Genomic DNA, 27,749 nt, shown 5'->3' on the forward strand with positions numbered 1-27,749 from the left:
AGAGATATCTCAAACGGAGACTTTCCGGTGGCGGCGCATGGAAGGGTGTTGTGCGCATACTCAACCCAGGTGAGCATCTTGCTCCATGAAGCCAGATTCTGGGCAGAGACACAACGTAGCGCGGCTCCCAAATCCTGGTTGGCCCTCTCGGTTTGCCCATTGGATTGAGGGTGGTAGCCGGATGAGAGGCTGGCTGTGGCACCGAGGGCCAGGCAGAAAGCTTTCCACACTTGAGAAATGAATTGTGGGCCCCGGTCAGATACAATGTCTGAGGGGATTCCATGGATGCGGAACACTTCCTTGATAAGTACGTCCGCAGTCTCTTGGGCAGTGGGTAACCCTGGCAGGGAGATGAAGTGGGCCGCCTTACTGAATCGGTCCACCACATTGAGGATGGTGGTGTTACCTTCGGAAGGGGGAAGTCCGGTAACGAAGTCCACGCCGATGTGGCTCCAGGGTCGGCTGGGCACAGGCAGAGGTTGGAGTAGACCAGCAGGGGCTTGGTGGGAGGCCTTGCTTCTGGCACAGGTGGTACATGCCTTGATGAAGCGCCTGGTGTCAGGGATCATGGAGCTCCACCAGAATCTCCTCTTCAGCACCGCCAAGGTGCGGGTAAAGCCAGGGTGGCAGGAAAGGAGGGATGAATGGGCCCATTGCAGCACCTGTGTCCGAGTGGCTGCGGGAATGTATAGGCGTAATCCGGGGTTGGGCCTAGGATCGGGTTCCTCCCGTAGAGCCCTCTGGATCACCGACTCGATCTTCCAGGTGACGGACCCCACGGTGCAGGAGGCCGGAAGGATGTTCTCAGGAACCTCACGCTCAGGACAGGTGTTAAATTGGCGAGAAAGGGCGTCAGGCTTAACGTTCTTAGAACCCGGGCGGTAGATGAGTGAGAAGTTGAACCTCCCGAAGAACAGTGCCCATCTGGCCTGCCGGGAGTTCAGCCTCTTGGCTGTCTGGAGGTATGCCAGGTTCTTGTGGTCGGTCCAAACGATGAACGGCTTCTCGGACCCCTCCAGCCAATGGCCTCACTCCTCCAACGCCAGTTTGACTGCCAGCAGTTCGCGATTTCCGACATCATAATTCCTCTCCGCCGGGGACAGCTTCTTGGAGAAGAAAGCATCCAACACGCATCCAGCGACCAGGAGCCATCCCAGAGACTGATTGCTCTGCGCCAGGGACGGAAGACCGTGGCAGACCACTCCATTGACTTCCGCACCCTCGCGGCGGCTACTAGCTGGAACGATGCGGCGTTGGTTAGAACTCCAGTTGATCGTGGGGTTGTGTTTCTGGAGCCAGGGTAATCCCAAGATGAGTTGGTCATTAGGGGACTGGATGACGCGGAACTGGATCATCTCCCGATGGTTCCCAGAAATGATCAGTTGTAAGGGAATAGTGATGTGCGTCATGCAGCAGAAAGTCCTTCCATCCAGCGACGGCGCGTTCTCAGGGTGGGGTAGAGGGAGGGTGGGGATGTTCAGTTCAGACACCAACACTCACACTGCTCCAGAATCCACCAACGCGTTAATCTGGGTTGTTCTGTCGGGCAGAATTAACAGAGTCGTGAGCGTGGGACGATGGTTGTCTCTGTCAGACCCCTCATGTCTGTCGACAGCTCTTACTTCCACAGGTCTCCTGGTCTTGAAGGAGCACCGAGCCTGGGTGTGACTCGGCCTCCCACAGTAGAAGCATGAACCGGTGGTTCTGCGGCGTGCTCATTCCTCGGTAGAGATCCTCGTACCGGCCCGGGACAGGTCCATGGGTTCGGATCCCTCAGACTGCTGCTCCTCCAGTCGAGGACTTGGCCCCTGCCTGGGGTAATGGTTGCCAGGAAGGATCGGTCTCTCCGACCGACATTGTCTGGCACGGTTGTCCAGGCGGATCGTGGTGCGTACGAGCTGGTCGAACTGGGTGATGGGGTCCAGTCGCGCCAACTCATCCTGGAGCGTCTCCCTCAGGCTGGCCAGGAAGAGATTCGCCAACGCCGCATCGTTCCAGCTAGTAGCCGCCGCGAGGGTGCGGAAGTCAATGGAGTGGTCTGCCACGGTCTTCCGTCCCTGGCGCAGAGCAATCAGTCTCTGGGATGGCTCCTGGTCGCTGGATGCGTGTTGGAAGACCTTCCGAATCTCATCGGCGAAGACTGGGTAAAGAGGAGGGAATGAATCCCCGGACCACACCGCCGTAGCCCAGTCCAACGCCCTCCCCTTGAGTAGCCCCATCACGTAGCCAATCCGACGGTCGTCGCTGTTGTAGGTCTGGGGCTGTTGCTTGAAAACAAACTCGCATTGGAGTAGGAACGCCTTGCACCTCTCAGGTTCTCCACCGAACCTCTCCGGAGGGGGTTGTTGGGGCTCCCGGAATTGCCAGGCTCCCGAGGGGTTGACCGCCGGGGAAGTGGGTGGGTGGGTGGGTGGGCTCCTCCCGTGGTTGTGGCAGGACCGCGAAGGCGAGCCTCCTCATCTCTGCACACAGTTCACGAATCTCCAGGTGAAGCTCGGAGATTCCTTGTGAATGCTGCCGGACGATGGCTCCTTGTTCCTGGAGGGCGTGGAACATGGCAGTTGAGTCAGCAGGGTCCATAGTGGCGAAATTGTTCTGAGACGGGTGCGTGGGAGTTGGACCCAAAATGCACGACTCAGAAACAATAGTAATATAAAGACCCCTTAGGGCTTCGGGACGAATCCCAGGAGCGTAGTGTGGCGCCCCGTGGGGAGAGAGAGGCAGAGAGAGCAAGAGTAGTTCCTCAACGGGTAGTTTTAATGAGGTTCTGGTGTGCCTTCAGGGCACTTTTACAACGTCCCAAACAAAAAACTTCCTTTCTCACAAAAACGAAAAAAAAATCACCGGCCAAAAAATTAGGTTTCCCGGTCCGTCGGCGGTTCGGGGTGGTCCGTGCCGGCCGCGCCTTTTGGTAGGGCCTCCGAAGACCCGCTTCCACCGTGGTGTCGTTAGTTGCTTTCCCGTGGCTGTTTCCTCCTCACTGGGCTTCGCCTCCGTTTCCCTCCGTACTCAGCCCCGCTCTGTGGTTGCGCCTCGCCTTTTGTACGGCTCCGCTCTCTCTCGGAGTCGGTCCGGCTGCGCCTGTCCAATGAGAAGGGTTAATTGTCTCTTCCTCACATTCCCCACGCGTCTTTCCCCGTGTCGCTGGCCATGGTTCTGACTCTCCTCGCCGGCTCTCGCTCCGGTGCGGCTCTGTTAGATACGACCTGGGGAAATACACGTGGTTAATAACTTTTCCTAGCAGACGCCGCCGGCGCACGGGCCGTTCCACACCAGTGGTGTACCGATTTCCGATCGGGCCACCACATTTCCTCCCCCTCAGCTCCACGCCCTCGGCGGGAGCGTCACCAAAGAGGCCCTCGTTCATCCGGGACAGGGCATCCGCGTTCCCTTGGAGTCTCCCGGCTCGGTGTTCCACCGTGAATTTAAAACTTTGTAGTTCTAAAAACCATCGGGTCACCCGGGCGTTAGTGTCCTTACACCGATACATCCATTGCAATGGGGCATGGTCAGTTATAAGGATAAATTCCCTTCCTACCAGATAGTATTTGAGCTTCCCGACTGCCCACCTTATGGCCAGGCACTCCTTCTCCACCGTGCTATAATTCCTCTCATGCTTCAGCAATTTCCGGCTGATATAGGTGATCGGGTGCTCGGTGGCGTCCTGGATCTGGGATAGGACCGCACCAAGTCCGGTTTCAGAGGCGTCGGTCTGCAAAACAAACTTTTGGGAGAAGTTAGGGGTGGTCAGTACTGGTTCATTCCCCAGGGCGGCCCTCAGGTCTAGGAAGGCGCGGTCGGCGGCTTCGGTCCATATCACCGTGTGCCGGTGGTCTTTCTTGGTCAGCTCGTGCAAGGGGGCCGCTCTGGTGGCAAAGTCCGGTATAAACTGCCTATAGTACCCCACTAGGCCCAGGAATGTGCGCACTTGCCTTTTGGTGGTGGGTCGTGGCCAGTTGGTGATCCCGTCCACCTTTTGACTCTGGGGTCGGACGCACCCTCGTCCCACGGTGTGGCCCAGGTAGTCGGCCTCCTCCAGGCCCAGGCGACACTTAGCCGGGTTAGCTGTCAGGCCGGCTTCCCGGAGCGCCCCGAGCACCGCCTCCAGCCTCCTGAGGTGGCTTTCCCAATCAGCGCTGTGAATGATGATATCGTCGAGGTAGGCAGCAGCATACTCCCTGTGGGGCCTCAGCAGGTTGTCCATGAGCCTCTGGAAGGTGGCGGGGGCTCCATGCACTCCGAAGGGTAAGACGCGGTACTGGAACAGGCCATCCGGGGTGGCGAAAGCCGTCTTCTCCCTCGCCTGGGGGGTCAGCGGTACCTGCCAGTACCCCCGGGTGAGGTCCAGGGTGCTGAGGTAGCGAGCGGGTCCCAGCCGCTCGATCAGCTCGTCCACCCGGGGCATGGGGTAGGCGTCGTACCGGGAGATTTCGTTCAACCTCCGGAAGTCGTTGCAGAACCTCCAACTGCCGTCCGGTTTTGGGACCAACACTATCGGGCTGGACCAGGCGCTTTGGGATTCTTCTATGACCCCCAGGTCCAGCATCCTCGCCACCTCCTCCCGGATGGTCTGCCTTCTCGCCTCCGGGATCCGGTAGGGCCGCAGTCGAACCCTCCTTCCTGGCTCCGTGACGATGTCGTGGTGGACCTTGGTAGTCCGGCCCGGGAGGTGGGAGAGCACATCCCGGTGTTGACTCACCAGCTCGCGGAGGTCTTGGCGCTGCCGGTCGGTCAGCAGGTCTCCAGTGGCCACTTCTGGTGTTCCGGTGGCGCCGCCTGTGGTTAAGCAGAGGGGAGCAGGGTCGTGCACGGGTTCGTGCCACCTCTTTAGCAGGTTAATGTGGTACTTTTGGAGCTGGTGTCTCCGGCCCACCTGTCTTACCACGTAGTTCACTGGCCCAACCTTGGCTACTACTTCGTAGGGCCCATGCCATTTGGCCAGAAATTTGCACTCATTGGTGGGGATCAGCACCATGACTTTATCCCCCGGCTGAAATTCTCTCACCTGGGCTGTTCGGTTGTACAGTCTAGCCTGCTCCTTCTGGGCCTGTTGCATGTGCTCCCGGACCATGGGCCAGATTTTTGCCATCCGCTGGTCCATAGCTTCCACATGTTCCAGGAGGGTGCGTTGTCGGGACGGCTGCTGCTCCCAGGCCTCCTTCGCGAGGTCCAGTAGCCCTCGGGGACGTCTCCCATACAGCAACTCGAAGGGCGCGTACCCCGTGGATGCCTGTGGGACCTCACGTATCGAAAATAATAGGTACGGTAATAAGTGGTCCCAGTCCTTACCGTCCGTTGTGATCATTTTCCTCAGCATTGACTTGAGGGTTTTGTTAAACCGCTCCACCAGCCCGTCGGTCTGGGGGTGGTAGACGGACGTCCTCACTTGTTGGACCCGGAGTAGGCGGCACATCTCCCTCATCACGCCCGACATGAAACAGGTCCCCTGGTCTGTCAGGACCTCTTCCGCGATCCCCACCCGGCTGAAGAGGAGGAACAGCTCCCTCGCGATGCTCTTCCCCGTCGCGGCCCGTAAGGGTACGGCCTCCGGGTAACGGGTGGCGTAATCAACGATTACCAGGATGTAGCGGTGACCCCGGCTGGACTTGGGCAGGGGTCCCACTATGTCCATAGCAATTCGGCGGAAGGGCACATCTATAATGGGGAGAGGGATTAATGGATTGCGATACGTCACCCGGGGGCTGTGCAGTTGACACTCCGCACACTGTCGGCAGTAGTCCTCCACTGCCTGTTTGATGCCAGGCCAGTAAAAGCGAGATAGGATCCGCTCATACGTCTTCTCCCTTCCCAGGTGGGCCCCCAACAGGTGGGTGTGGGCGAGGTAGAGCACCTTGGAGGTGTGGCTCCGGGGTACCAGAAGTTGGTCCAGCTCTCCCGGGTCCCTGTTGCAGGTCCGATACAGCAGGTTATTCTGGACTTTAAAATACGGGTAGGCCGGTCTACTCACCCCGCCTTGTGGGACGCCCTCAATGTAAGCAGCGGCCCTCCAGGCCTGGGCGAGGAGGGGATCTTGCAGCTGGGCGGAGCCGAAGTCCGTTGGGGCCCTCTCTAGTTCGGGTTGAAACTCCGAAAACCCCCCCGCGCTACCCCCTTCCGCCTCCAGGGGTGGTGGTGGGTCCGGTCGCTCCGGGGCTGTATCCGTGCTCTCGGTAGGGGGTTGCGTGGTCGGTCCCCTCCCCCCTTGGGGCGAGATCTCCTCCTCCTCACTATCCCCGGCAGGGACCACCCAAACCGGGTGTGGTTCCCGGTGGCCCTTCCGGCGGGGTCGGGGTGTGTGACTTGGCCTCTCCGAGGTCGCCCTCTCACTCCAGTAGCTGAGAAAGAGGGGGCAGTCTCTTCCCAGCAGCACCTCCACTGGGAGGCTCTCGACTACCCCCACCCTTCCCGTGAATTGACCTCTAGGGGTGATGATGGTTACCTCGGCGGTGGGGTAGCTTCGTACGTCGCCGTGGATGCAGGTGACGGCGATGTCCTCTCCCCGTCTCCCCCCTGCTAGGGTTGGTCTCACCAGGGAAATAGCACTCCCCGAGTCCAGCAAGGCCTCCGCGTCTTGACCCCCGATCCGGACGGGTAGCCTAGGGGCGGCAGTGCCCTTGTGGGCCCAGCACGTGGTGAGGTAGTGGCAGGGTCGGCCCGTCTCAGGTGCAGTGGCCATGGACTCCTCCCTCCCTGGGCAATCCCGGCTCAGGTGGCCCTCCCGGCCACAGGCGAAGCACCGTCTGGTCTCTCTCCGGCGGAGTCCCTCGTCCCTGTCGTCCGCTCTCCACCGTGGCCTGGTTTGTGGCTCCAGTCGGACCGCGCTTGGGGTTCTTCGGGGGCTTTCCGTTTTGGTTCCCCTGACCATCTCTTGGGCCACCTGGTGGTTCTCCAGGAGGTTGACCAGGGCATCAATGGAGCGGGGCCCCTGCTGGGCCACATATTTCTTGACGTCCGGGGCCAGGGCTCGGACACAGCGATCCAACACCACCCGGTCGAGCAGGGGCGGCCCGTCGCCCTCGACTAGCCAACTTTTGGTCAGCCTCCCCAGGCTCATCACCTGTCCTCGCGCCGGGAGGGCGGGGTCATAGGCCCATTGGTGGAACCGCTGTGCCCTGGCGGGGAGGCTGTAGCCATACTGGGCTAAGATGGTGGCTTTGAGGGTGGGGTAGTCGTGGGCTTCGGCCGGAGGCAGTCCCCGGTACGCCTTCTGGGCCTCCCCGCTGAGGAATGGGGCCAGGAGGGAGCCCCAGGCGCCTTGAGGCCACTTCTCCAGGTAAGCCGCCCGTTCGAAGGTCTCGAGGTAGGCCTCAATTTCATCGTCCGGGGTCTGCTTCAGCAGTACGTCTTTGGGTGTCCGGTGGCTTGTCGCCGGGCTGGACTTTTGGCACAGTTCCGCCACGGCTTTCTGCAGGGCGCCTTGTGACCGCAGTAGAGCGTTGATGGCGTCCTCCATTTTTTTTTTTTTTTTTTTTTTTAATTGCTCTCTCTCTCTATAGCTGGGGTCTCTATGCCCGCATTCTCCACCATATGTGGCGCCCCGTGGGGAGAGAGAGGCAGAGAGAGCAAGAGTAGTTCCTCAACGGGTAGTTTTAATGAGGTTCTGGTGTGCCTTCAGGGCACTTTTACAACGTCCCAAACAAAAAACTTCCTTTCTCACAAAAACGAAAAAAAAATCACCGGCCAAAAAATTAGGTTTCCCGGTCCGTCGGCGGTTCGGGGTGGTCCGTGCCGGCCGCGCCTTTTGGTAGGGCCTCCGAAGACCCGCTTCCACCGTGGTGTCGTTAGTTGCTTTCCCGTGGCTGTTTCCTCCTCACTGGGCTTCGCCTCCGTTTCCCTCCGTACTCAGCCCCGCTCTGTGGTTGCGCCTCGCCTTTTGTACGGCTCCGCTCTCTCTCGGAGTCGGTCCGGCTGCGCCTGTCCAATGAGAAGGGTTAATTGTCTCTTCCTCACATTCCCCACGCGTCTTTCCCCGTGTCGCTGGCCATGGTTCTGACTCTCCTCGCCGGCTCTCGCTCCGGTGCGGCTCTGTTAGATACGACCTGGGGAAATACACGTGGTTAATAACTTTTCCTAGCAGACGCCGCCGGCGCACGGGCCGTTCCACACCAGTGGTGTACCGATTTCCGATCGGGCCACCACAGTAGTCAAAACAAGCAAAGTCCATACACGTAGATCCAGCCAAACAAATAGAAAACAAACAAAAAGCACGGTGCCGAGGGAAGAGGCAAACTCGTAGTCGGTAGACGTGCAGGGAGGTCCGGTAGCAGGAGAGCTGTCAGTGGGGCAGATGAACAGACGGACGGCAGGCAGAGGCGTAGTCGTGGGCGAAGCGGGAGTCGAAACCATGAAACAATCAGCGAAGCAAAAGTACAAAAACGGTAGGTGAGGACGTGGTCAAAAAACAAACGATGGTCACAAAACAGAAATCAATAATCAATGGTCGGTAAACAGGCTTGGATCGTAACGTGTAATCAATAGTAGTAAATGCTCAAGAGTTGCGTGGTAAACAGAGGCAGACAATTTCGCAGTGAACAGTAGCGCGACTGGGCTATAAATGCGGGTGTAGACAGGTGTAGACAATTAGTTAGAGCGTAGCAAGGAAATGGAAAACAGGTGCGATGGATGACAAGTTTAACAAGGAGATTAGTAATCGTTAGTAATAAACCTATCCTGCCCTAGCATTAGTAAATTAGTAAATGACATGCACGAGAAACGTAAGGTAACATGAACACATGATTAGTTTGTTAGTTTCTACCCAATCCTGATCTAGCGTTAGTAGTTTTAGTAAATAGACAAATGGAAACAATTAGGGAGTGAATGACAGAAAGAGAGAGATAGAGAGAGAAAAGGCGGAACGCAAGGTTTGCGGAAAAACATGTAAAAGTGTATGCATAACAACGACCAGTTAACGTAACAATAAACATGCATCAAAACATAACACAAAGCGAAACTAAGACGATAATCACTCAACATAACAAGGTAATATAATAGTACGAAACATAACTAGAACCTAGACTAACATAATACATGATAAGACACTAAGTGACTAAGACAACATGAATAAACATAAAACATGGCGAGACAGACCTGAAACGTGACAGTTATGTGGCCATTTGCTTTCCTTTACAGCACACAGAGTTTGTCACCAAAAAAAGGGCGCATTTATCCATCGCTGTAGTCTGGTTGCTTAGTTCGATCAACTTCATTATTGACATATTGTATAAAACTGTGGTGGATTCAAATCTTCTGACGACACACACAACTTGCAGACGAAGGATACTGTACAGTGCTAAGTGGCATTAATATTGTCCCAAATATTTAATGGTCTTTACTTTGCAATTATATCTCTAATCCTCATCTATACCTACATTGGTATTATGGTAGCAGCAAAATCTGTTTCCACAGACCAGAAGTCAGCCCCAAAGGCTCACAGAACTGTGCTGCTCCATCTGACTCAGCTGGGACTGTGTCTCTTGTCTTTTTTGTTTAGCACCTTAGACAGAATGATAGCGCTGCTTAAGGCTGACCGTGCATTGTTCTTGCACCTGCAATTCCTCAACTTTTACTCCCTCATCATTCTTCCCCAATGTTTGAGTCCTCTCATTTATGGCCTGAGAGACAGAGCCTTCCAGCTGCTGTTCCTCGGATACTTCAAGTGCAACTTAAACACAGTCAACCCTGTTGTCATAAAAGATGTATTGCAATGAAATAACTTTTTTTAAAGAGCGTTATGACAGAATGAGAAAATCAAGGCTTAACATCTGACCTTCTTCAGAGGTTGAACCAAGGGCTCTTTGGTCCAGAATCAATGGAGAATGGACACAGTCCACATTGGAGCAATGGGTGTGAATGGGTTAGGCTGAATATAAAGTGGGCTCCAGAATTATTGGCATCCCTGACTGGCAATGCACAAAAAATACTTAGAAAAAGAAACAATATGATTTCTGAGATAATCAAAATGCTGAACTTTATTACAGTTTTCCTTTTTGTCCCAATACTGAGTACGCTTATCTAAAACTCTTAACAGAGGTAGCACCAAAGCAGTCTATATATACAGATACACTGGGATGATAATTTACAAATATGAAACTATGAAACGTTTAATCTGACCTTACCTGCTATAAAACTGGTTAGCTAGCTAACTAGTTGTGGTGGTAACGTTACAATAATAGGGTTTCCAATAACGCTAGCTAGGCAGGTTGCACTTGTTATTCATGATTATTATGTTGGCTAGCTATGATGGCTAGCAAATAAAGTGATTGAATACACCTGTCTAAATAGGAAACAGCTGAGAAGACAACTGTCCAATTACTTTTGGTCCCCTAAAATGGGGGGACTATATGATATAATGTATAAAAAGGGATGCAATACCTACACGGATCACCTGATATGGATGTACAAACCCTCAAATTAAAGGTTAAAGTCTACATTTTAATCGTCATTGTTTAGTTTTAAGTCCAATGTCCTGGAGTACAGAGACAAAATAACATAAATTGTGCCACTGTCCAAATACTTACCTCACTGTAAAAATGACTGACAAACCACTGTCATGGTTTGAGAGATAGAGTTGTGTCGCAAGGATGGGAGAAAGCTACGGAGTAGGTGAGGTCAGTGTTTATCACCTCAAATTATTTTATTATTTTTGCTCACTCCAGCAAACAGGTGAAATAAACCAATCACTATGTCATTGAAGTGCAGACTTTCAGCTTTAATTGAATAAAGTTACATCTGGCTTGGGTGAACCATGTAGGAACAATACACATATATGAAAAAAACATAACTCTGAACATTTGGACCTGAGCTGTAGTATTACTATACTGTAAGTTTATAGCCTGCATTGCTCTTCCGGAAATATGCATCTCACCTCAGTTATTCCAGTGAATATCAAAAGGTATAAATGGTTTGACAAATGTCATTTTACATTTAAACCCTCATAGTGTGTTACTTGAGTGTGGTGGGGTTGCATCTGAAGTACCTGAGGAAAAGTGGCCAGATGGCACTGTCTCTCAGGCCATAAATGAGGGGACTCAGACATCGGGGAAGAACGAGGAGGCAAAAAAAGTTCAAGAATTGCAGAGGCACAAACAAGGCCGTGGCAGTCTTGGCAATCAGAGCCTCAAACAATGTATACAGCAAAGAGGTGATACATAGTCCCAGCTGAAACATGTGGAGCAGCACAGTTCTGCAAGCCTTATTGGCTGAATCCTTGTTTGTGGAAGCTGATTTAGCTACTAATGTTATACTAATGTAAATATAGAGGATTGTCAGAGCCACAACCACAAGAAAAAAGAAATTCACCCCACTGGTCAAGGTGAGCTGCCATTCCTCAATTAACATCTGCTCCCGTATACAAAATACGGGTGTAGTGAAAAAGTGGGGATCAATTGCAATGATGTAAAATGTCTCAATGAGAATGTTAACAGAGCTAATGAGCCACATTAGTCCAATAGCGATCGCTGTCCTTCTCTGGGTGGCGATCTCTGTGTGACGCAAAGGGAAGCGAATGGCCACATAGCGCTCCAGTGAAATCACTGCCAGGTTGAGTGGGGTGTTGTTATAAGTGACTGCAGAAATCAGTATCAGGATAGAGCAGACGGGCTTAGACACATGGAGGTATACCAAGGTGAATAAGTACAACACTATAATGCCCATTAGATGAACAGAATCATTGATGAGCATGTGGGCAAAGAGGATGTAACGTGAGTCCTCCCTGAATTTTGGTTTGCTCCACAGAATGAAGAACATGACGCTACTCATGAAGGTAAAAAAAAATGCTGTAGCCAATGTCACAATTACCTCTGTCACCACAACTGCACTCATTTGTATTACATAGACTTGCTGGTGTAAGAATGAGAGCTGTCCAGATGAAACATTGCCCTCCTCCATACTATGGACCATAGATCACTTCCTTCTTAACCAATGAAAAAATTACCCTGAATGTTTGCAACAAATATAATTGATTTCCTTTGCTTAAATTAAATGGTACAATTCAGTAAAATTGGAAGACATTCCTTTGCACACCTGACATAATGTTCCGTCACAGGTACAAAGAGACATAGAAACTACAGTAGATCAAAGGGTCTCTTTGCAATCCTCGAAAAAAGACACGATGCTTCTTTGTCTCCTTCATCAGGCCTGAAAAAGACCTATTTGACCACAGTGTTACACTGTAATAAATGCCTATTTACAGGTATTGTGCTGTACGCAGGAGCCTTCAGGATTTTTGTAAAAGTGCAATTGTTAGAATCCTTGAGCTCCTTTTGCTGCTGTGTAGCATCTGACAATCTGTGTGCTGGTGACATTTATTTATATACAAGGGTGATGCACTGTTGTCATGCCATCGTCACTAGAGTATATGCAATACCACAACTCTCCTTCGAATGTCTGTGACCACAAAAGGTGTGTGAGTCTTATGTGGCAGGCAATTAATCAGTTAAGATGACCCACAAGTTGCCTGGAGTGAATCTGAAATGTTCCATGTTTCTAAAGCACACATGGCTAAAGAGTAATCGCAATTATTTTACATGAAATGCAGTTAAAGGTTAGCATGTCAAGCATGTCTAAAACTTCAGGCAATATTAGACCAATAGCAGGTCCATAAAGTCCCTGTAATGTTGGTCAGGGCAACATGGAAAGACATTATGTCTTTAGTCAGGCAACTCTTAAAATGCGACATTTTAGTCAAAGACTGAATAAGGCCACAATTGATATTATGCACCGGAGTGTAGAGTTGTGTTTTTCATTTTTATTGTATCATATTAATACTGAAATGTGCAAGTATTAAAATTAACTGCAGAAGTAACTGTCAGTTGAAATATTTTTGGACCATTTGAAGAATACACTTTGGTTTCACAATGTAGAAATTACAGCACATTTTACACCTCGCCCCATTTCAGTCATATGAATCATGTGAGCAACACATTCCATTATTTTCTATGGAGAGGATTGCAGTGCATGACGGCGCAGGCCATCGAGTGCTGTGCTACTTTCAAAGGGCTCACAAAACCTGGATCAAATTTTCAAACTAGGCATTGCAGATCAAATATGAATCAAGATTCAGCAACTGCATTGTGTATTTCTTGCCTCAAATGTTTTCATAAACATATTAAGGTGCACTAGTGCACTATTTAGGAGGAATAAAAGTTTATTAACGGTCCAACATATTGTTATAATTTGCCAAAACCATTGAGCGCAGTCTACCCAGTCAGGTGCTGACTATGTGGTAGACTACATCCCTTGTTCTCGTTCATCCCATTGACCATCTATCTGATGGAGCCCACCTACAGTGCAGCCCATAAAATGGGCAGCTTGGGGATTCAATGCAATTTTATTTCTAAAATTCTCATGCATGCACGCTCATTTATGAAGAGGTGGGGATTGATCATGTTCATGTGGACTGGTTAGGATTGTTTCCTGAAATTAGGAGCATTGCTCTCTAAACAAAAAAAAGGACGAACAGGCTGCACTTTAAACCTCATATTCAGTGTTTCATTTAAAATCAAATGTGTTGGAGTACAGACCCAAAAGACCAATTATATACAGAGTTATTGGCACCCTTAAGAAAAAAGGCTGCATATGATAAACACATAATAATCTATATGTTATAATAAAAGAGATTTACTTAAATTTAAACACATTTACATGTTTCAGTATTTTTTATTCAATAATTATTATTTCTGAAAATCATGTCAAAATGATTGGCACCCCTATTGTGAAAATAAATCAAATTAAGTTAATGTGGCTCAATTAATCTCAGTCAAAAGGAAATATTGTGTCATTCCATCACTTCCTGTTTCACTAGAGCATGCACAATCAGTAACAAGCATGCAAAATCCCTTTGTCTTCCATCAGCATAGGAAAAGTTGCCTGAGGAACACACCATATGAACTGCCAATCCAGAAGATCATTCACCAAGACAAGTCTGGAAATGGGTCCAACAAATCTCAGCTTCCTTTTCTGATAGGAAGCTGAGATTGAGATGGGTGCGTTGGGGCTGGACCCAAAATGCATGACGCAGACAAAGAAGATGTGATAAAGTCCCGTCAGGGCTTTATTAAGGGAATGTCCAATGAGGGTAGTCGAAAAACAAGCAAAGTTCATACATCTTAAATCCAGCCAAAACCAAAGTACAGTACCGAGGGAGAAGGCAGTCTCGAAATCAGTAAACCATGCAAAAAATCCAGTAACTATGAAAGCTGTCAGCGGGGTAGAAGTGCAGACAGACGGTAGGCAGGTTCGGAGTCAAAGGCGGTGAAAGGGTCAAGACCTAAGTCCGCTCCGCGGGGCAAAAGCACAAAGACAGCAGGCAAGAGTTTGCGGTACAGGCAGGCACTGGTCAACAAAACAGAAGTCAATTACTTTGGTTGGTAAACAGGCTTGGATCGTAACGGGTAAACAATGGCTTGACAAACAGCTCAAACGTGCACTGACAAACAGGAGGCAATAATTTCACAGACATGCCATGAACACTGAGCTTATATGCAGGTGTAGACAGGTGCAGACAATTAGCTTGAGAGCAGCATGCGAATGGACATCAGGTGTGGAGGATTGAAAAGTTCACGAGATAATTAGTAATTGTTCGTAATAAACCTATCCTGCCCTAGCGTTAGTAAATTAGTAAATTACATGCACAAGAAACAAAAGGTAAACATGAACACATGGTTAGAATGTTAGTATTACCCAATCCTGATCTAAAGTTAGAAGATTAGTAAGTAGAAGGAAAATGAAACAATTAGGGAAGTGTGAGCGACAGAAAGGGAGAGAGAGAAAGCATGAATGCAAGGTTTGCGGAAAGACATGAAAAAGTGTATGCTAATCAATGAACGGGAAAACATATCATGAAACAAACCTAAATCGTGACATAACAAGTTTACAAACTTTGACATGAATAAACTATATAACTTGATATGACAAGACTAGAAAATACATCGTAACAAGAACATGAACGTTTCATGAACATGAAACGTAACAAGACATGAAAATGAAATGTAACAAGAAATAAAACAAAAAAACATGGTGAGACTAGACTAACATAATACATGACATGACAATAAAATAATTGAGACAATAACTAAACATGAAACATGACATGACAAGCATGAAACGTGACAGAGACTTGGTCATAGAACTCCAAACATACATCAAAATCCATACAGAAAGGGTTGAGTGAAAACAACATCCATATTCTGCCATCACCATTTAGTCTCCAGATTTATATCCCATCAGAATCTGTGGTCTGAATTGAAGAGGGGGGTCCATAAGCGCAAAACCCATAAGTCCATAAGTTTATCAATGATTCTGCAAAGTTCTGCGTGGAAGGGTGGTCAAATATTTCTGCAAATGCGTTCTCCAACCTTATCACAAATAATAGGAGAAGAGTCATGATTGTCATATTTGCCAGGGCTTTCTGCACAAAGTATTAGACCAGGGGTGCCTATAAATTTGGCACCTAAGCTTTTCAGAAAAAAATGTGATTACTTAAAAAAAAAAATATATATATATATATGCATAGCATATAGATTATTACCTGTGTTGTTTACTAAATTAAGCTGTTTTTCTTCATTTTTATCAAGGGTACCAAGAATTCTTGAGCCCACTGTTTATACACTCAGTGATCACTTTATTAGGTAAACCTGTACACCAGCTTGTTAATGCAAATATAATATTGTATCTGCCAATCATGTGGCAGCAACTAAATGCATTAAAGCATGCAGATGTGGTCAAGAGGTTCAGCTGCTTTTCAGACCAAATATCAGAATGGGGAAGAAATGTGATCTAAGCGACTTTGGACGTGGAATGATTGTTGGTGCCAGACTGGGTGGTTTGAGTATCTCAGAACCTGCATATCTCCTGGGATTTTCACACACATCCAATGAGCAGCAGTTCTGTGGGCAGAAAGCATTGTTAATGAGAGAGGTCAGAGGAGAAGGGCCAGACAGGGGTGACAGGAAGGTGACAGTAAAGCAAATAACCATGCATTACAACAGTATGCAGAAGAGCATCTCTGAACACATTTACATTACATTAATGGCATTTGGCAGACGCTCTTATCCATAGCGACGGATAACAAAGTGCAAAGTTTTTATATTTTTTTATAAATCGTAATACCGCAACACGCAAATGTATGAACAAACCCTTTGCATTTCAAAATTGGATAGGCTACTGCAGCTTATTAAGTAAAAAAAAGTCTAATAAATACCTAATAAAGTGCTCACAGAGTGTACATACTAATATTGTACTTGTTGTGCTAACAGGCCTAAAGGCAAAGCCCTGTCAGTTCAGTCTTGTGTTTGACCAGGTGATGTAACAGGGGTGGCCTGTAGCGTAGTGGTTAAGGTAAATGACTGGGACCCGCAAGGTCGGTGTTTCTAATCCTGGTGTAGCCACAATGAGATCCGCACAGCCGTTGGGCCCTTGAGCAAGGCCCTCAGCCCTGCATTGCTCCAGGGGAGGATTGTCTCCTGCTGAGTCTATTCAACTGTACGTCGCTCTGGATAAGAGCGTCTGCCAAATGCCATTAATGTAATGTAATGTAAATGAGCAGGAAGATGGTGGCAGAGTAGACTGGTCCCTGCTCTGTGCATGGCCTGATGTCATGTGAGGAGTAAGGTGCCCCCACAGAGAAAGCTCCAGGGTGCCATTAAAATGTTTTGCCCCTGCAGACTGTAGGTCCCCTGCCCCATCATTAGCACTAATTTATTATTAATGTCCACTCCTGAGCTGTGGGTGCAGTTAGGCCCCTTGTTTGTTCCTATGTTCATCTGTAGATGTGTAATGCAGGGTGTTTGGCTGGATGCATCAGGCCTCAGCCAGCATTCAGTGACAAAGGCAGCACAGATTTCAGAACAGGTTTTTGAGTGAGAGCCGCATTAAAAACACACAGAAGAAATAAATGCAGTTACTGGCAGAGGTGAAGTATGTTGGTTAGGGCAATGTCCATATATTGTAACCTAATGAGTTGGATTCCCATTTTGTGTAGCAAGTTTCTTCAGTTCATACACCCACTTCATTAGGAACACCTGTACACCTACTTATTCATGTGATTATGTAACCAGCCAATCGTGTGGCAGCACTGCAATGCATAAACTGATGCAGATACGGTAGCTTCACTTCATGTTCGCATCAACCATCAGAATGGGGATAAAATATTATAAATAATAAAACAAAAAAACATCCAGTGAGCAGCAGTTCTGTTGTCAGACTGGTCAAAGCTGACAGGAAGGACAGTAATGCAAATAACCATACATTACAGCAGTAGTGTGCATAACAGCATCTCTGAACACACAACGCGTTAAACCTCGAAGTGAATAGGCTGCATCACTTCAAAGGCTTTATAAGTCTAAAAAGTCAAATAAATACCTAATAAAGTGCTATAAATGGACTCGATATTTAAGAATTTGAAAACTACTATGGAAAGTGGCATCTAAGTAATATACATTACAGTGTAATCAACTCCATGCCTAATGTTTTTACAGATGATTGAAAATCATGTCGAAATGCAGTATTTTGATTGCAAATTTGCAATAGTTCAAATTCAGAACATATTGTGCAACTTTGTGTAGTGTGTTTGGCCCACTGAGTAAGGATAATACAATATTGTAACTGTTAATCAAAAAAATTGATGAGATGAAAACTATTACTTTTGTACCTCAAAATTTTTTAATTAGGCTTAAAACACCCAATATTTAATATAGAGTCATCATACTTCACCTGTGAGCTCAAAGGGGAATCTATCCCTTGTTGGTCAAACTGATGGTGTTTAAACCATCCCCGGTCTCCCCTACTTTGTTTTGTTTATTTTTAACCATACAGCACCTGCTCTAACTTATGTCAGACCCTGCGTAAGAAATTTGTCTGTTACCATTGGTGAATGTGTATCAATTGCCATACAAACATTCCTTAGATTAGTCTTGAATTTATTTCCTTAATAACAACATAAAATTATTTTTTGTACTCCCTCATTCCCTCATTTAGTTGAATACGGGACACATTAGCTCAGGAGGTAAGAGCTACCGTCTGGTGTGTCAGGTGTGTCAAAGTGTCCCTGAGCAAGACACCTAACCCCCAATCGCTCATTACAAGCTGGTCGGTGCCTTTCATGGCAGCCAATCACCGTTGGTGTGTAACTGTGTGCATGTGTGAGGAAAGGATTGGTCACCCAAAGAATGCACCAAGTCTTGAGACAATATAGAAGTGTTGTTAGGATAAGTTTCATGAAGTGTCAAAATCAAGTCGTGAAGTGTTTGTCTTAGTCCATTAGACTAAGACAAAATCAAAGAAAAGAAAGATCAATCAAACAATATATAAAACATCAAGCAATATTTAACAAAACGAACAAAGCGAGAAGAAAAAAAACAAATAGCTGTAAAAATGTATGAACAATCAAACAAATGAATCGCAAAAGTGCAACTCTCTGAGTATACATTTCTGAGTATTTGTTGAGAATTTCCTCTTGGCTAATTTCAGCCTGTGGTCCATTGTTCTGTTAACAGAGCTCAGTCTCAGTGGCATTTTTTAGGCTGCATACACTGAATTCTCAAAGTCGATCCTCATAACCTCATAATCTAAATATAATTCCATACCTAAAAAAAGAGAAAAGAAAACACAAGGGCAAAAATATATCACTGAAAGTCGTACTCATTATCTCTCATGTCTGTCATCTGCTGCTCCTCATAGAATCCTCGATCAAGTAATTTTGCGACTCTCCAAATGATATTGTTGCGCAGTTGCAGTTCTTGTTGCTTTAACGGTACAGAAGATCTGAGTTAGTTTCACTAACAATGCCAAAGTTGTGCAATGTGTTGTGTTTGCCTTTTACAATATAACTATTGATAACACTGTCACATTATTTAGTCTATTTATTGAATATACATAGGTGATGGATAGTGAGATGACACAACCTGACTTAATAAATTTCATGAGTACATGACTACTTGTGCTTGTATTCTGTTTTGTGCAGTTCAATTTAAATGTCATCATGAGCATCATAATAGGTTATCAATTAAAACCTGTGTAATGGGCTGCCTATAGCTGGCTGTGTGATCTGGTCAGTGTTCATCACCTCAAATGAAAGAACCAGATAATGTTGATTGTATACTTAAAATTTATCCGGTGTAATTATAATTATAATTGTCCATTTTCCTGTTGTGTATTTGTACATCGGAATGCTATTATCTGTATTTTGTATAGACTTTCTAGAACATAATCAATCTAGCTACGAGGTTCTCTGGCCACTGCCAGAAAAGCAATTGTCTTGTATATTCAGTCCCTGGCTCTGTGTGCAGACCACTACAGTATGCAGTGTAGACAGTAAGTATTTGCCCAGTGACACATTTTCTGTTATTTTGCTCTGTACTCCGGCAAACAAACAGTTGAAATTAAGCAATCACAATGTGGTTGAAGTGCAGACTTTCAGCTTTAATTGAATAATGTTACATCCAGATAGGGTGAACCTTTTAGGAATGAAACAATACACATATTTAAAAAAAACATAACTCTGAACATTTGGACCTGAGCTGTAGTATTACTATACTGTAAGTGTACAGCCTGCATGGGACACTATTTTGCTCTTCTGGAAATATGAATCTCACCTCAGTTATTCCAGTAAATATCAAAAGGTATAAATGGTTTGACAAATGTCATTTTACATTTAAACCCTCATAGTGTGTTACTTGAGTGTGGTGGGGTTGCACCTGAAGTACCTGAGGAAAAGTGGCTGGATGGCACTGTCTCTCAGGCCATAAATGAGGGGACTCAGACATCGGGGAAGAACAAGGAGGCAAAAAAAGTTCACGAATCGCAGAGGCACAAACAGGGCAGTGGCAGTCTTGGCAATCAGAGCCTCAAACACTGAATACAGGAAAGAGGTGATACATAGTCCCAGCTGAAACATGTGGAGCAGAACAGTTTTGCGAGCCTTATTGGCTGAATCCTTGTTTGTGGAAGCTGATTTAGCTACTAATGTTATACTAACGTAAATATAGAGGATTGTCAGAGCCACAACCACAAGAAAAAAGAAATTCAACCCACTGGTCAAGGCGAGCTGCCATTCCTCAATTAACAGCTGCTCCCGTATACATAATACAGGTGTAGTGAAAAAGTGGGGATCAATTGCAATGATGTAAAATATCTCAATGAGGATGTTAACAGAGCTAATGAACCATATTAGTCCAATAGCGATCGCTGTCCTTCTCTGGGTGGCGATCTCTGTGTGACGCAAAGGGAAGCGAATGGCCACATAGCGCTCCAGTGAAATCACTGCCAGGTTGAGTGGGGTGTTGTTAAAAGTGACTACAGTAATCAGTACCAGGATAGAGCAGACGGCCTTAGACATATGGAAAAATGCCAAGCCAAATAAGAACAACACTATAGCGCCCATCAGATGAACAGAATCATTGAAGAGCATGTGGGCAAAGAGGATGTAACGCGAGTCCTCCCTGAATTTTGATTTGCTCCAAAGAATGAAGAACATGAGGCCATTCAAGAAACAAAAGAAAAATGCAGTAGCCAATATCACAATTACCACTATCACCATTGCAGCATTCATCTGTATTACAAAGACTTGCTGGTGTAAGAATGTGAGCTGTCCAGATGAAACATTGCCCTCCTCCATAGATCACTTCCTTCTTGTGAAAAAAATTACCCTGAATTTTTGCAACAAATATAATTGATTTCTTTTGCTTAAATTAAATGGTACAATTCAGTAAAATTAGAAGACATTCCTATGCACACCAGGCATAATGTTCCATCACAGGTACAAAGAGACATAGAACCTACAGTAGATCAAAGGGTCTCTTTGCAATCCAAGAAAAAAAACACTATGCTTCTTTGTGTCCTTCATCAGGCTTGGAAAAGATCTATTTGACCACAGTGTTACACTATAATAAATGCCTATTTACAGGTATTGTACAGTAAGCAGGAGTGCCTTCAGGATTTTTGCAAAAGTGACATTGGAAGAAAGCTTGAGCTCCTTTTGCTGCTGTGCAGCATCTGACAATCTGTGTGCTGGTGACATTTATTTATATACAAGGGTGCTGATGAACTGTTGTCATGCCATCGTCACTAGAGTATATGCAATAACACAACTCTCCTTAGAATGTTTGTGACCACAAAAGGTTTGTGAGTGTTATGTGGCAGGCAATTAATCAGTTAAGATGACCCACAAGTTGCCTGGAGTGAATCTGAAATATTCCATGTTTCTAAAGCACACATAGCTAAAGAGTAATTGCAATTATTGACATGAAATGCAGTTAAAGGTTGCAAGACTTAGCATGTCTAAAACTCCAGGCAATATTAGGCCTATAGTGGGTCCATAAATTCCCTGTAATGTTGGTCAGGCGACTCTTAAAATGGGATATTTTAGTCAAAGACTGAATAGGCCACAATTGATATCAAGCACAGGAGTGTAGAGTTGTGTTTGTCATTTTTATTGTATCATATTAGGACTGAAATGTGCAAGTATTAAAATTAACTGGAGAAGTAACAGCTGTCCATTTGAAGAATACACTTTGGTTTCACAATGTAGAAATTACAGCACATCTTATACCTAACCCCTCATTTCAGGGCACCATCAAGTTAATGTGATGTAATTTAAAGTAGTCATGTTCAGCACTTTGTTGAATATCCTTTGCATACAATGTGTGCTTGAAGTCTGTGACCCATAGACATAAGCTTGGTATGTTTTCTGGTGGTGCTCTGCCAGGCCTATACTGTAGCCATCTTTAGCTGCTACTTGTTCCAGGGGCTTGTTGCCTCACAGTTTCTCTTTAGCAAATGAAATGCACATTTATTTGGATTCAGATCGGGTGAGTGACTTCAACAATCAGGAATTTTTTCAGTTTTTGGCTTTGAAACACTGTTCCTTTTGCAATATGCTTGGGATCAATGAGCCTCATGCCAGAAGAACTACAAACAGATATCTTCTTAAATCGCTCATACAAAAGATTTAAGAGAACTTGGCGCATCCATGACATGACAAGCATGAAACGTGACAGAGACTTGTTCATAGGTAGATTGCCCAACAGGACAATGACTCCAAACATACATCAAAATCCATACAGAAAGGGTTGAGTGAAAACAACATCCATATTCTGCCATGACCATTTAGTCTCCAGATTTATATCCCATCAGAATCTGTGGTCTGAATTGAAGAGGGGGGTCCATAAGCGCAAAACCCATAAGTCCATAAGTTTATCAATGATTCTGCAAAGTTCTGCGTGGAAGGGTGGTCAAATATTTCTGCAAATGCGTTCTCCAACCTTATCACAAATAATAGGAGAAGAGTCATGATTGTCATATTTGTAAGGGCTTTCTGCACAAAGTATTAGACCAGGGGTGCCTATAAATTTGGCACCTAAGCTTTTCAGAAAAAAATGTGATTACTTCAAAAAAAAAAATATATATATATATATGCATAGCATATAGATTATTACCTGTGTTGTTTACTAAATTAAGCTGTTTTTCTTCATTTTTATCAAGGGTACCAAGAATTCTTGAGCCCACTGTTTATACACTCAGTTATCACTTTATTAGGTAAACCTGTACACCAGCTTGTTAATGCAAATATAATATTGTATCTGCCAATCATATGGCAATAACTAAATGCATCAAAGCATGCAGATGTGGTCAAGAGGTTCAGCTGCTTTTCAGACCAAATATCAGAATGGGGAAGAAATGTGATCTAAGCGACTTTGGACGTGGAATGATTGTTGGTGCCAGACTGGGTGGTTTGAGTATCTCAGAAACTGCATATCTCCTGGGATTTCCACACACATCCAATGAGCAGCAGTTCTGTGGGCAGAAAGCATTGTTAATGAGAGAGGTCAGAGGAGAAGGGCCAGACTGGTCAAAGGTGACAGGAAGGTGACAGTAAAGCAAATAACCATGCATTACAACAGTATGCAGAAGAGCATCTCTGAACACATTTACATTACATTAATGGCATTTGGCAGACGCTCTTATCCATAGCGACGGATAACAAAGTGCAAAGTGCATACCCATAACCAGGGATAAGTGCGCTGAAAGACCCTAGAGGGAAGTACAATTTCAACTGCTATCTGCACTACAAAGAAAAGGACCAGGGCCTATTTTATCAATTTTTTCTTTTTTTTCTTTTTTTATAAATCGTAATACCGCAACACGCAAATGTATGAACAAACCCCTTGCATGTCAAAATTGGATAGGCTACAGCAGCTTATTAAGTCAAAAAAGTCAAATAAATACCTAATAATGTGCTCACAGAGTGTACATACTAATATTGTACTTGTTGTGCTAACAGGCCTAAAGGCAAAGCCCTGTCAGTTCAGTCTTGTGTTTGACCAGGTGATGTAACAGGGGTGGCCTGTAGCGTAGTGGTTAAGGTAAATGACTGGGACCCGCAAGGTCGGTGTTTCTAATCCTGGTGTAACCACAATAAGATCCGCACAGCGTTGGGCCCTTGAGCAAGGCCCTTAGCCCTGCATTGCTCCTGGGGAGGATTGTCTCCTGCTGAGTCTATTCAACTGTACGTCGCTCTGGATAAGAGCGTCTGCCAAATGCCATTAATGTAATGTAATGTAAATGAGCAGGAAGATGGTGGCAGAGTAAACTGGTCCCTGCTCTGTGCATGGCCTGATGTCATGTGAGGAGTAAGGTGCCCCCACAGAGAAAGCTCCAGGGTGCCATTACAATGTTTTGCCTCTGCAGACTGTAGGTCCCCTGCCCCATCATTAGCACTAATTTATTATTAATGTCCATGCCTGAGCTGTGGGTGCAGTTAGGCCCCTTGTTTGTTCCTATGTTCATCTGTAGATGTGTAATGCAGGGTGTTTGGCTGGATGCATCAGGCCTCAGCCAGCATTCAGTGACAAAGGCAGCACAGATTTCAGAACAGGTTTTTGAGTGAGAGCCGCATTAAAAACACACAGAAGAAATAAATGCAGTTACTGGCAGAGGTGAAGTATGTTGGTTAGGGCAATGTCCATATATTGTAACCTAATGAGTTGGATTCCCATTTTGTGTAGCAAGTTTCTTCAGTTCATACACTCACTTCATTAGGAACACCTGTACACCTACTTATTTGTGTGATTATGTAACCAGCCAATCGTGTGGCAGCACTGCAATGCATAAACTGATGCAGATACGGTAGCTTCACTTCATGTTCGCATCAACCATCAGAATGGGGATAAAATATTATAAATAATAAAACAAAAAAACATCCAGTGAGCAGCAGTTCTGTTGTCAGACTGGTCAAAGCTGACAGGAAGGACAGTAATGCAAATAACCATACATTACAGCAGTAGTGTGCATAACAGCATCTCTGAACACACAACGCGTTAAACCTCGAAGTGAATAGGCTGCATCACTTCAAAGGCTTTATAAGTCTAAAAAGTCAAATAAATACCTAATGAAGTGCTATAAATGGACTCGATATTTAAGAATTTGAAAACTACCATGGAAAGTGGCATCTAAGTAATATACAATACAGTGTAATCAACTCCATGCCTAATGTTTTTACAGATGATTGAAAATCATGTCGAAATGCAGTATTTTGATTGCAAATTTGCAATAGTTCAAATTCAGAACATATTGTGCAACTTTGCGTAGTGTGTTTGGCCCACTGAGTAAGGATAATACAATATTGTAACTGTTAATCAAAAAAATTGATGAGATGAAAACTATTACTTTTGTACCTCAAAATTTTTTAATTAGGCTTAAAACACCCAATATTTAATATAGAGTCATCATACTTCACCTGTGAGCTCAAAGGGGAATCTATCCCTTGTTGGTCAAACTGATGGTGTTTAAACCATCCCCGGTCTCCCCTACTTTGTTTTGTTTATTTTTAACCATACAGCACCTGCTCTAACTTATGTCAGACCCTGCGTAAGAAATTTGTCTGTTACCATTGGTGAATGTGTATCAATTGCCATACAAACATTCCTTAGATTAGTCTTGAATTTATTTCCTTAATAACAACATAAAATTATTTTTTGTACTCCCTCATTCCCTCATTTAGTTGAGTACGGGACACATTAGCTCAGGAGGTAAGAGCTACCGTCTGGTGTGTCAGGTGTGTCAAAGTGTCCCTGAGCAAGACACCTAACCCCCAATCGCTCATTACAAGCTGGTCGGTGCCTTTCATGGCAGCCAATCACCGTTGGTGTGTAACTGTGTGCATGTGTGAGGAAAGGATTGGTCACCCAAAGAATGCACCAAGTCTTGAGACAATATAGAAGTGTTGTTAGGATAAGTTTCATGAAGTGTCAAAATCAAGTCGTGAAGTGTTTGTCTTAGTCCATTAGACTAAGACAAAATCAAAGAAAAGAAAGATCAATCAAACAATATATAAAACATCAAGCAATATTTAACAAAACGAACAAAGCGAGAAGAAAAAAAACAAATAGCTGTAAAAATGTATGAACAATCAAACAAATGAATCGCAAAAGTGCAACTCTCTGAGTATACATTTCTGAGTATTTGTTGAGAATTTCCTCTTGGCTAATTTCAGCCTGTGGTCCATTGTTCTGTTAACAGAGCTCAGTCTCAGTGGCATTTTTTAGGCTGCATACACTGAATTCTCAAAGTCGATCCTCATAACCTCATAATCTAAATATAATTCCATACCTAAAAAAAGAGAAAAGAAAACACAAGGGCAAAAATATATCACTGAAAGTCGTACTCATTATCTCTCATGTCTGTCATCTGCTGCTCCTCATAGAATCCTCGATCAAGTAATTTTGCGACTCTCCAAATGATTTTGTTGCGCAGTTGCAGTTCTTGTTGCTTTAACGGTACAGAGGATCTGAGTTAGTTTCACTAACAATGCCACAGTTGTGCAATGTGTTGTGTTCGCCTTTTACACTATAACTATTGATAACACTGTCACATTATTTTGTCTATCTATTGAATATACATAGGTAATGGATAGTGAGATAACCTGACTTAATAAATTTGATGAGTACATGACTACTTGTGCTTGTATTCTGTTTTGTGCAGTTCAATTTAAATGTCATCATGAGCATCGTAATAGGTTGTCAATTAAAACCTGTGTAATGGGCTGCCTATAGCTGGCTGTGTGATCTGGTCAGTGTTCATCACCTCAAATGAAAGAACCAGATAATGTTGATTGTATACTTAAAATTTATCCGGTGTAATTATAATTATAATTGTCCATTTTCCTGTTGTGTATTTGTACATCGGAATGCTATTATCTGTATTTTGTATAGACTTTCTAGAACATAATCAATCTAGCTACGAGGTTCTCTGGCCACTGCCAGAAAAGCAATTGTCTTGTATATTCAGTCCCTGGCTCTGTGTGCAGACCACTACAGTATGCAGTGTAGACAGTAAGTATTTGCCCAGTGACACATTTTCTGTTATTTTGCTCTGTACTCCGGCAAACAAACAGTTGAAATAAAGCAATCACAATGTGGTTGAAGTGCAGACTTTCAGCTTTAATTGAATAATGTTACATCCAGATAGGGTGAACCTTTTAGGAATGAAACAATACACATATTTAAAAAAAACATAACTCTGAACATTTGGACCTGAGCTGTAGTATTACTATACTGTAAGTGTACAGCCTGCATGGGACACTATTTTGCTCTTCTGGAAATATGAATCTCACCTCAGTTATTCCAGTAAATATCAAAAGGTATAAATGGTTTGACAAATGTCATTTTACATTTAAACCCTCATAGTGTGTTACTTGAGTGTGGTGGGGTTGCACCTGAAGTACCTGAGGAAAAGTGGCCGGATGGCACTGTCTCTCAGGCCATAAATGAGGGGACTCAGACAACGGGGAAGAACAAGGAGGCAAAAAAAGTTCACGAATCGCAGAGGCACAAACAGGGCTGTGGCAGTCTTGGCAATTAGAGCCTCAAACACTGTATACAGGAAAGAGGTGATACATAGTCCCAGCTGAAACATGTGGAGCAGCACAGTTTTGCGAGCCTTATTGGCTGAATCCTTGTTTGTGGAAGCTGATTTAGCTACTAATGTTATACTAACGTAAATATAGAGGATTGTCAGAGCCACAACCACAAGAAAAAAAAAATTCAACCCACTGGTCAAGGCGAGCTGCCATTCCTCAATTAACAGCTGCTCCCGTATACATAATACGGGTGTAGTGAAAAAGTGGGGATCAATTGCAATGATGTAAAATATCTCAATGAGGATGTTAACAGAGCTAATGAGCCACATTAGTCCAATAGCTATCGCTGTCCTTCTCTGGGTGGCGATCTCTGTGTGACGCAAAGGGAAGCGAATGGCCACATAGCGCTCCAGTGAAATCACTGCCAGGTTGAGTGGGGTGTTGTTAAAAGTGACTCCAGTAATCAGTATCAGGATAGAGCAGACGGCCTTAGACATATGGAAGAATGCCAAGCCAAATAAGAACAACACTATAGTGCCCATCAGATGAACAGAATCATTGATGAGCATGTGGGCAAAGAGGATGTAACGTGAGTCCTCCCTGAATTTTGATTTGCTCCAAAGAATGAAGAACATGAGGCCATTCAAGAAACAAAAGAAAAATGCAGTAGCCAATATCACAATTACCACTATCACCATTGCAGCATTCATCTGTATTACAAAGACTTGCTGGTGTAAGAATGTGAGCTGTCCAGATGAAACATTGCCCTCCTCCATAGACCACTTCCTTCTTAAGAAAAAAATTACCCTGAATTTTTGCAACAAATATAATTGATTTCTTTTGGTTAAATTAAATGGTACAATTCAGTAAAATTAGAAGACATTCCTATGCACACCAG

The 27,749-nt window shown here is 45.3% G+C and overlaps 3 protein-coding genes across 3 annotated transcripts; all 3 read right to left on the minus strand.

The window, feature by feature from the left end:
* Positions 1 to 10,941: 10,941 nt before the first annotated feature.
* LOC133132426 (odorant receptor 131-2-like) lies at positions 10,942 to 11,820 on the minus strand. The gene has a single exon (XM_061247869.1). The coding sequence runs from the start codon at positions 11,818 to 11,820 to the stop codon at positions 10,942 to 10,944; it is 879 nt and encodes a 292-aa protein (XP_061103853.1).
* A 7,846-nt stretch (positions 11,821 to 19,666) lies between these two features.
* On the minus strand, positions 19,667 to 20,611 carry LOC133132427 (odorant receptor 131-2-like). The gene has a single exon (XM_061247870.1). The coding sequence runs from the start codon at positions 20,609 to 20,611 to the stop codon at positions 19,667 to 19,669; it is 945 nt and encodes a 314-aa protein (XP_061103854.1).
* Positions 20,612 to 26,682: 6,071 nt separating this feature from the next.
* On the minus strand, positions 26,683 to 27,549 carry LOC133132429 (odorant receptor 131-2-like). Its single transcript, XM_061247875.1, has one exon. It carries the CDS (start codon positions 27,547 to 27,549, stop codon positions 26,683 to 26,685), a length of 867 nt encoding a protein of 288 aa, XP_061103859.1.
* Positions 27,550 to 27,749: the final 200 nt, after the last annotated feature.

Source organism: Conger conger, chromosome 7 (genome assembly GCF_963514075.1).
Source record: "Conger conger chromosome 7, fConCon1.1, whole genome shotgun sequence".
Classification (NCBI taxonomy): Eukaryota; Metazoa; Chordata; class Actinopteri; order Anguilliformes; family Congridae; genus Conger; species Conger conger.

Excerpts from the sequence above, each read along its gene's own strand:
- LOC133132427 (XM_061247870.1), bottom strand. The coding sequence starts at position 20,611 with ATGGAGGAGGGCAATGTTTCATCTGGACAGCTCACATTCTTACACCAG.
- LOC133132429 (XM_061247875.1), bottom strand. The coding sequence starts at position 27,549 with ATGGTGATAGTGGTAATTGTGATATTGGCTACTGCATTTTTCTTTTGT.
- LOC133132426 (XM_061247869.1), bottom strand. The coding sequence starts at position 11,820 with ATGAGTGCAGTTGTGGTGACAGAGGTAATTGTGACATTGGCTACAGCA.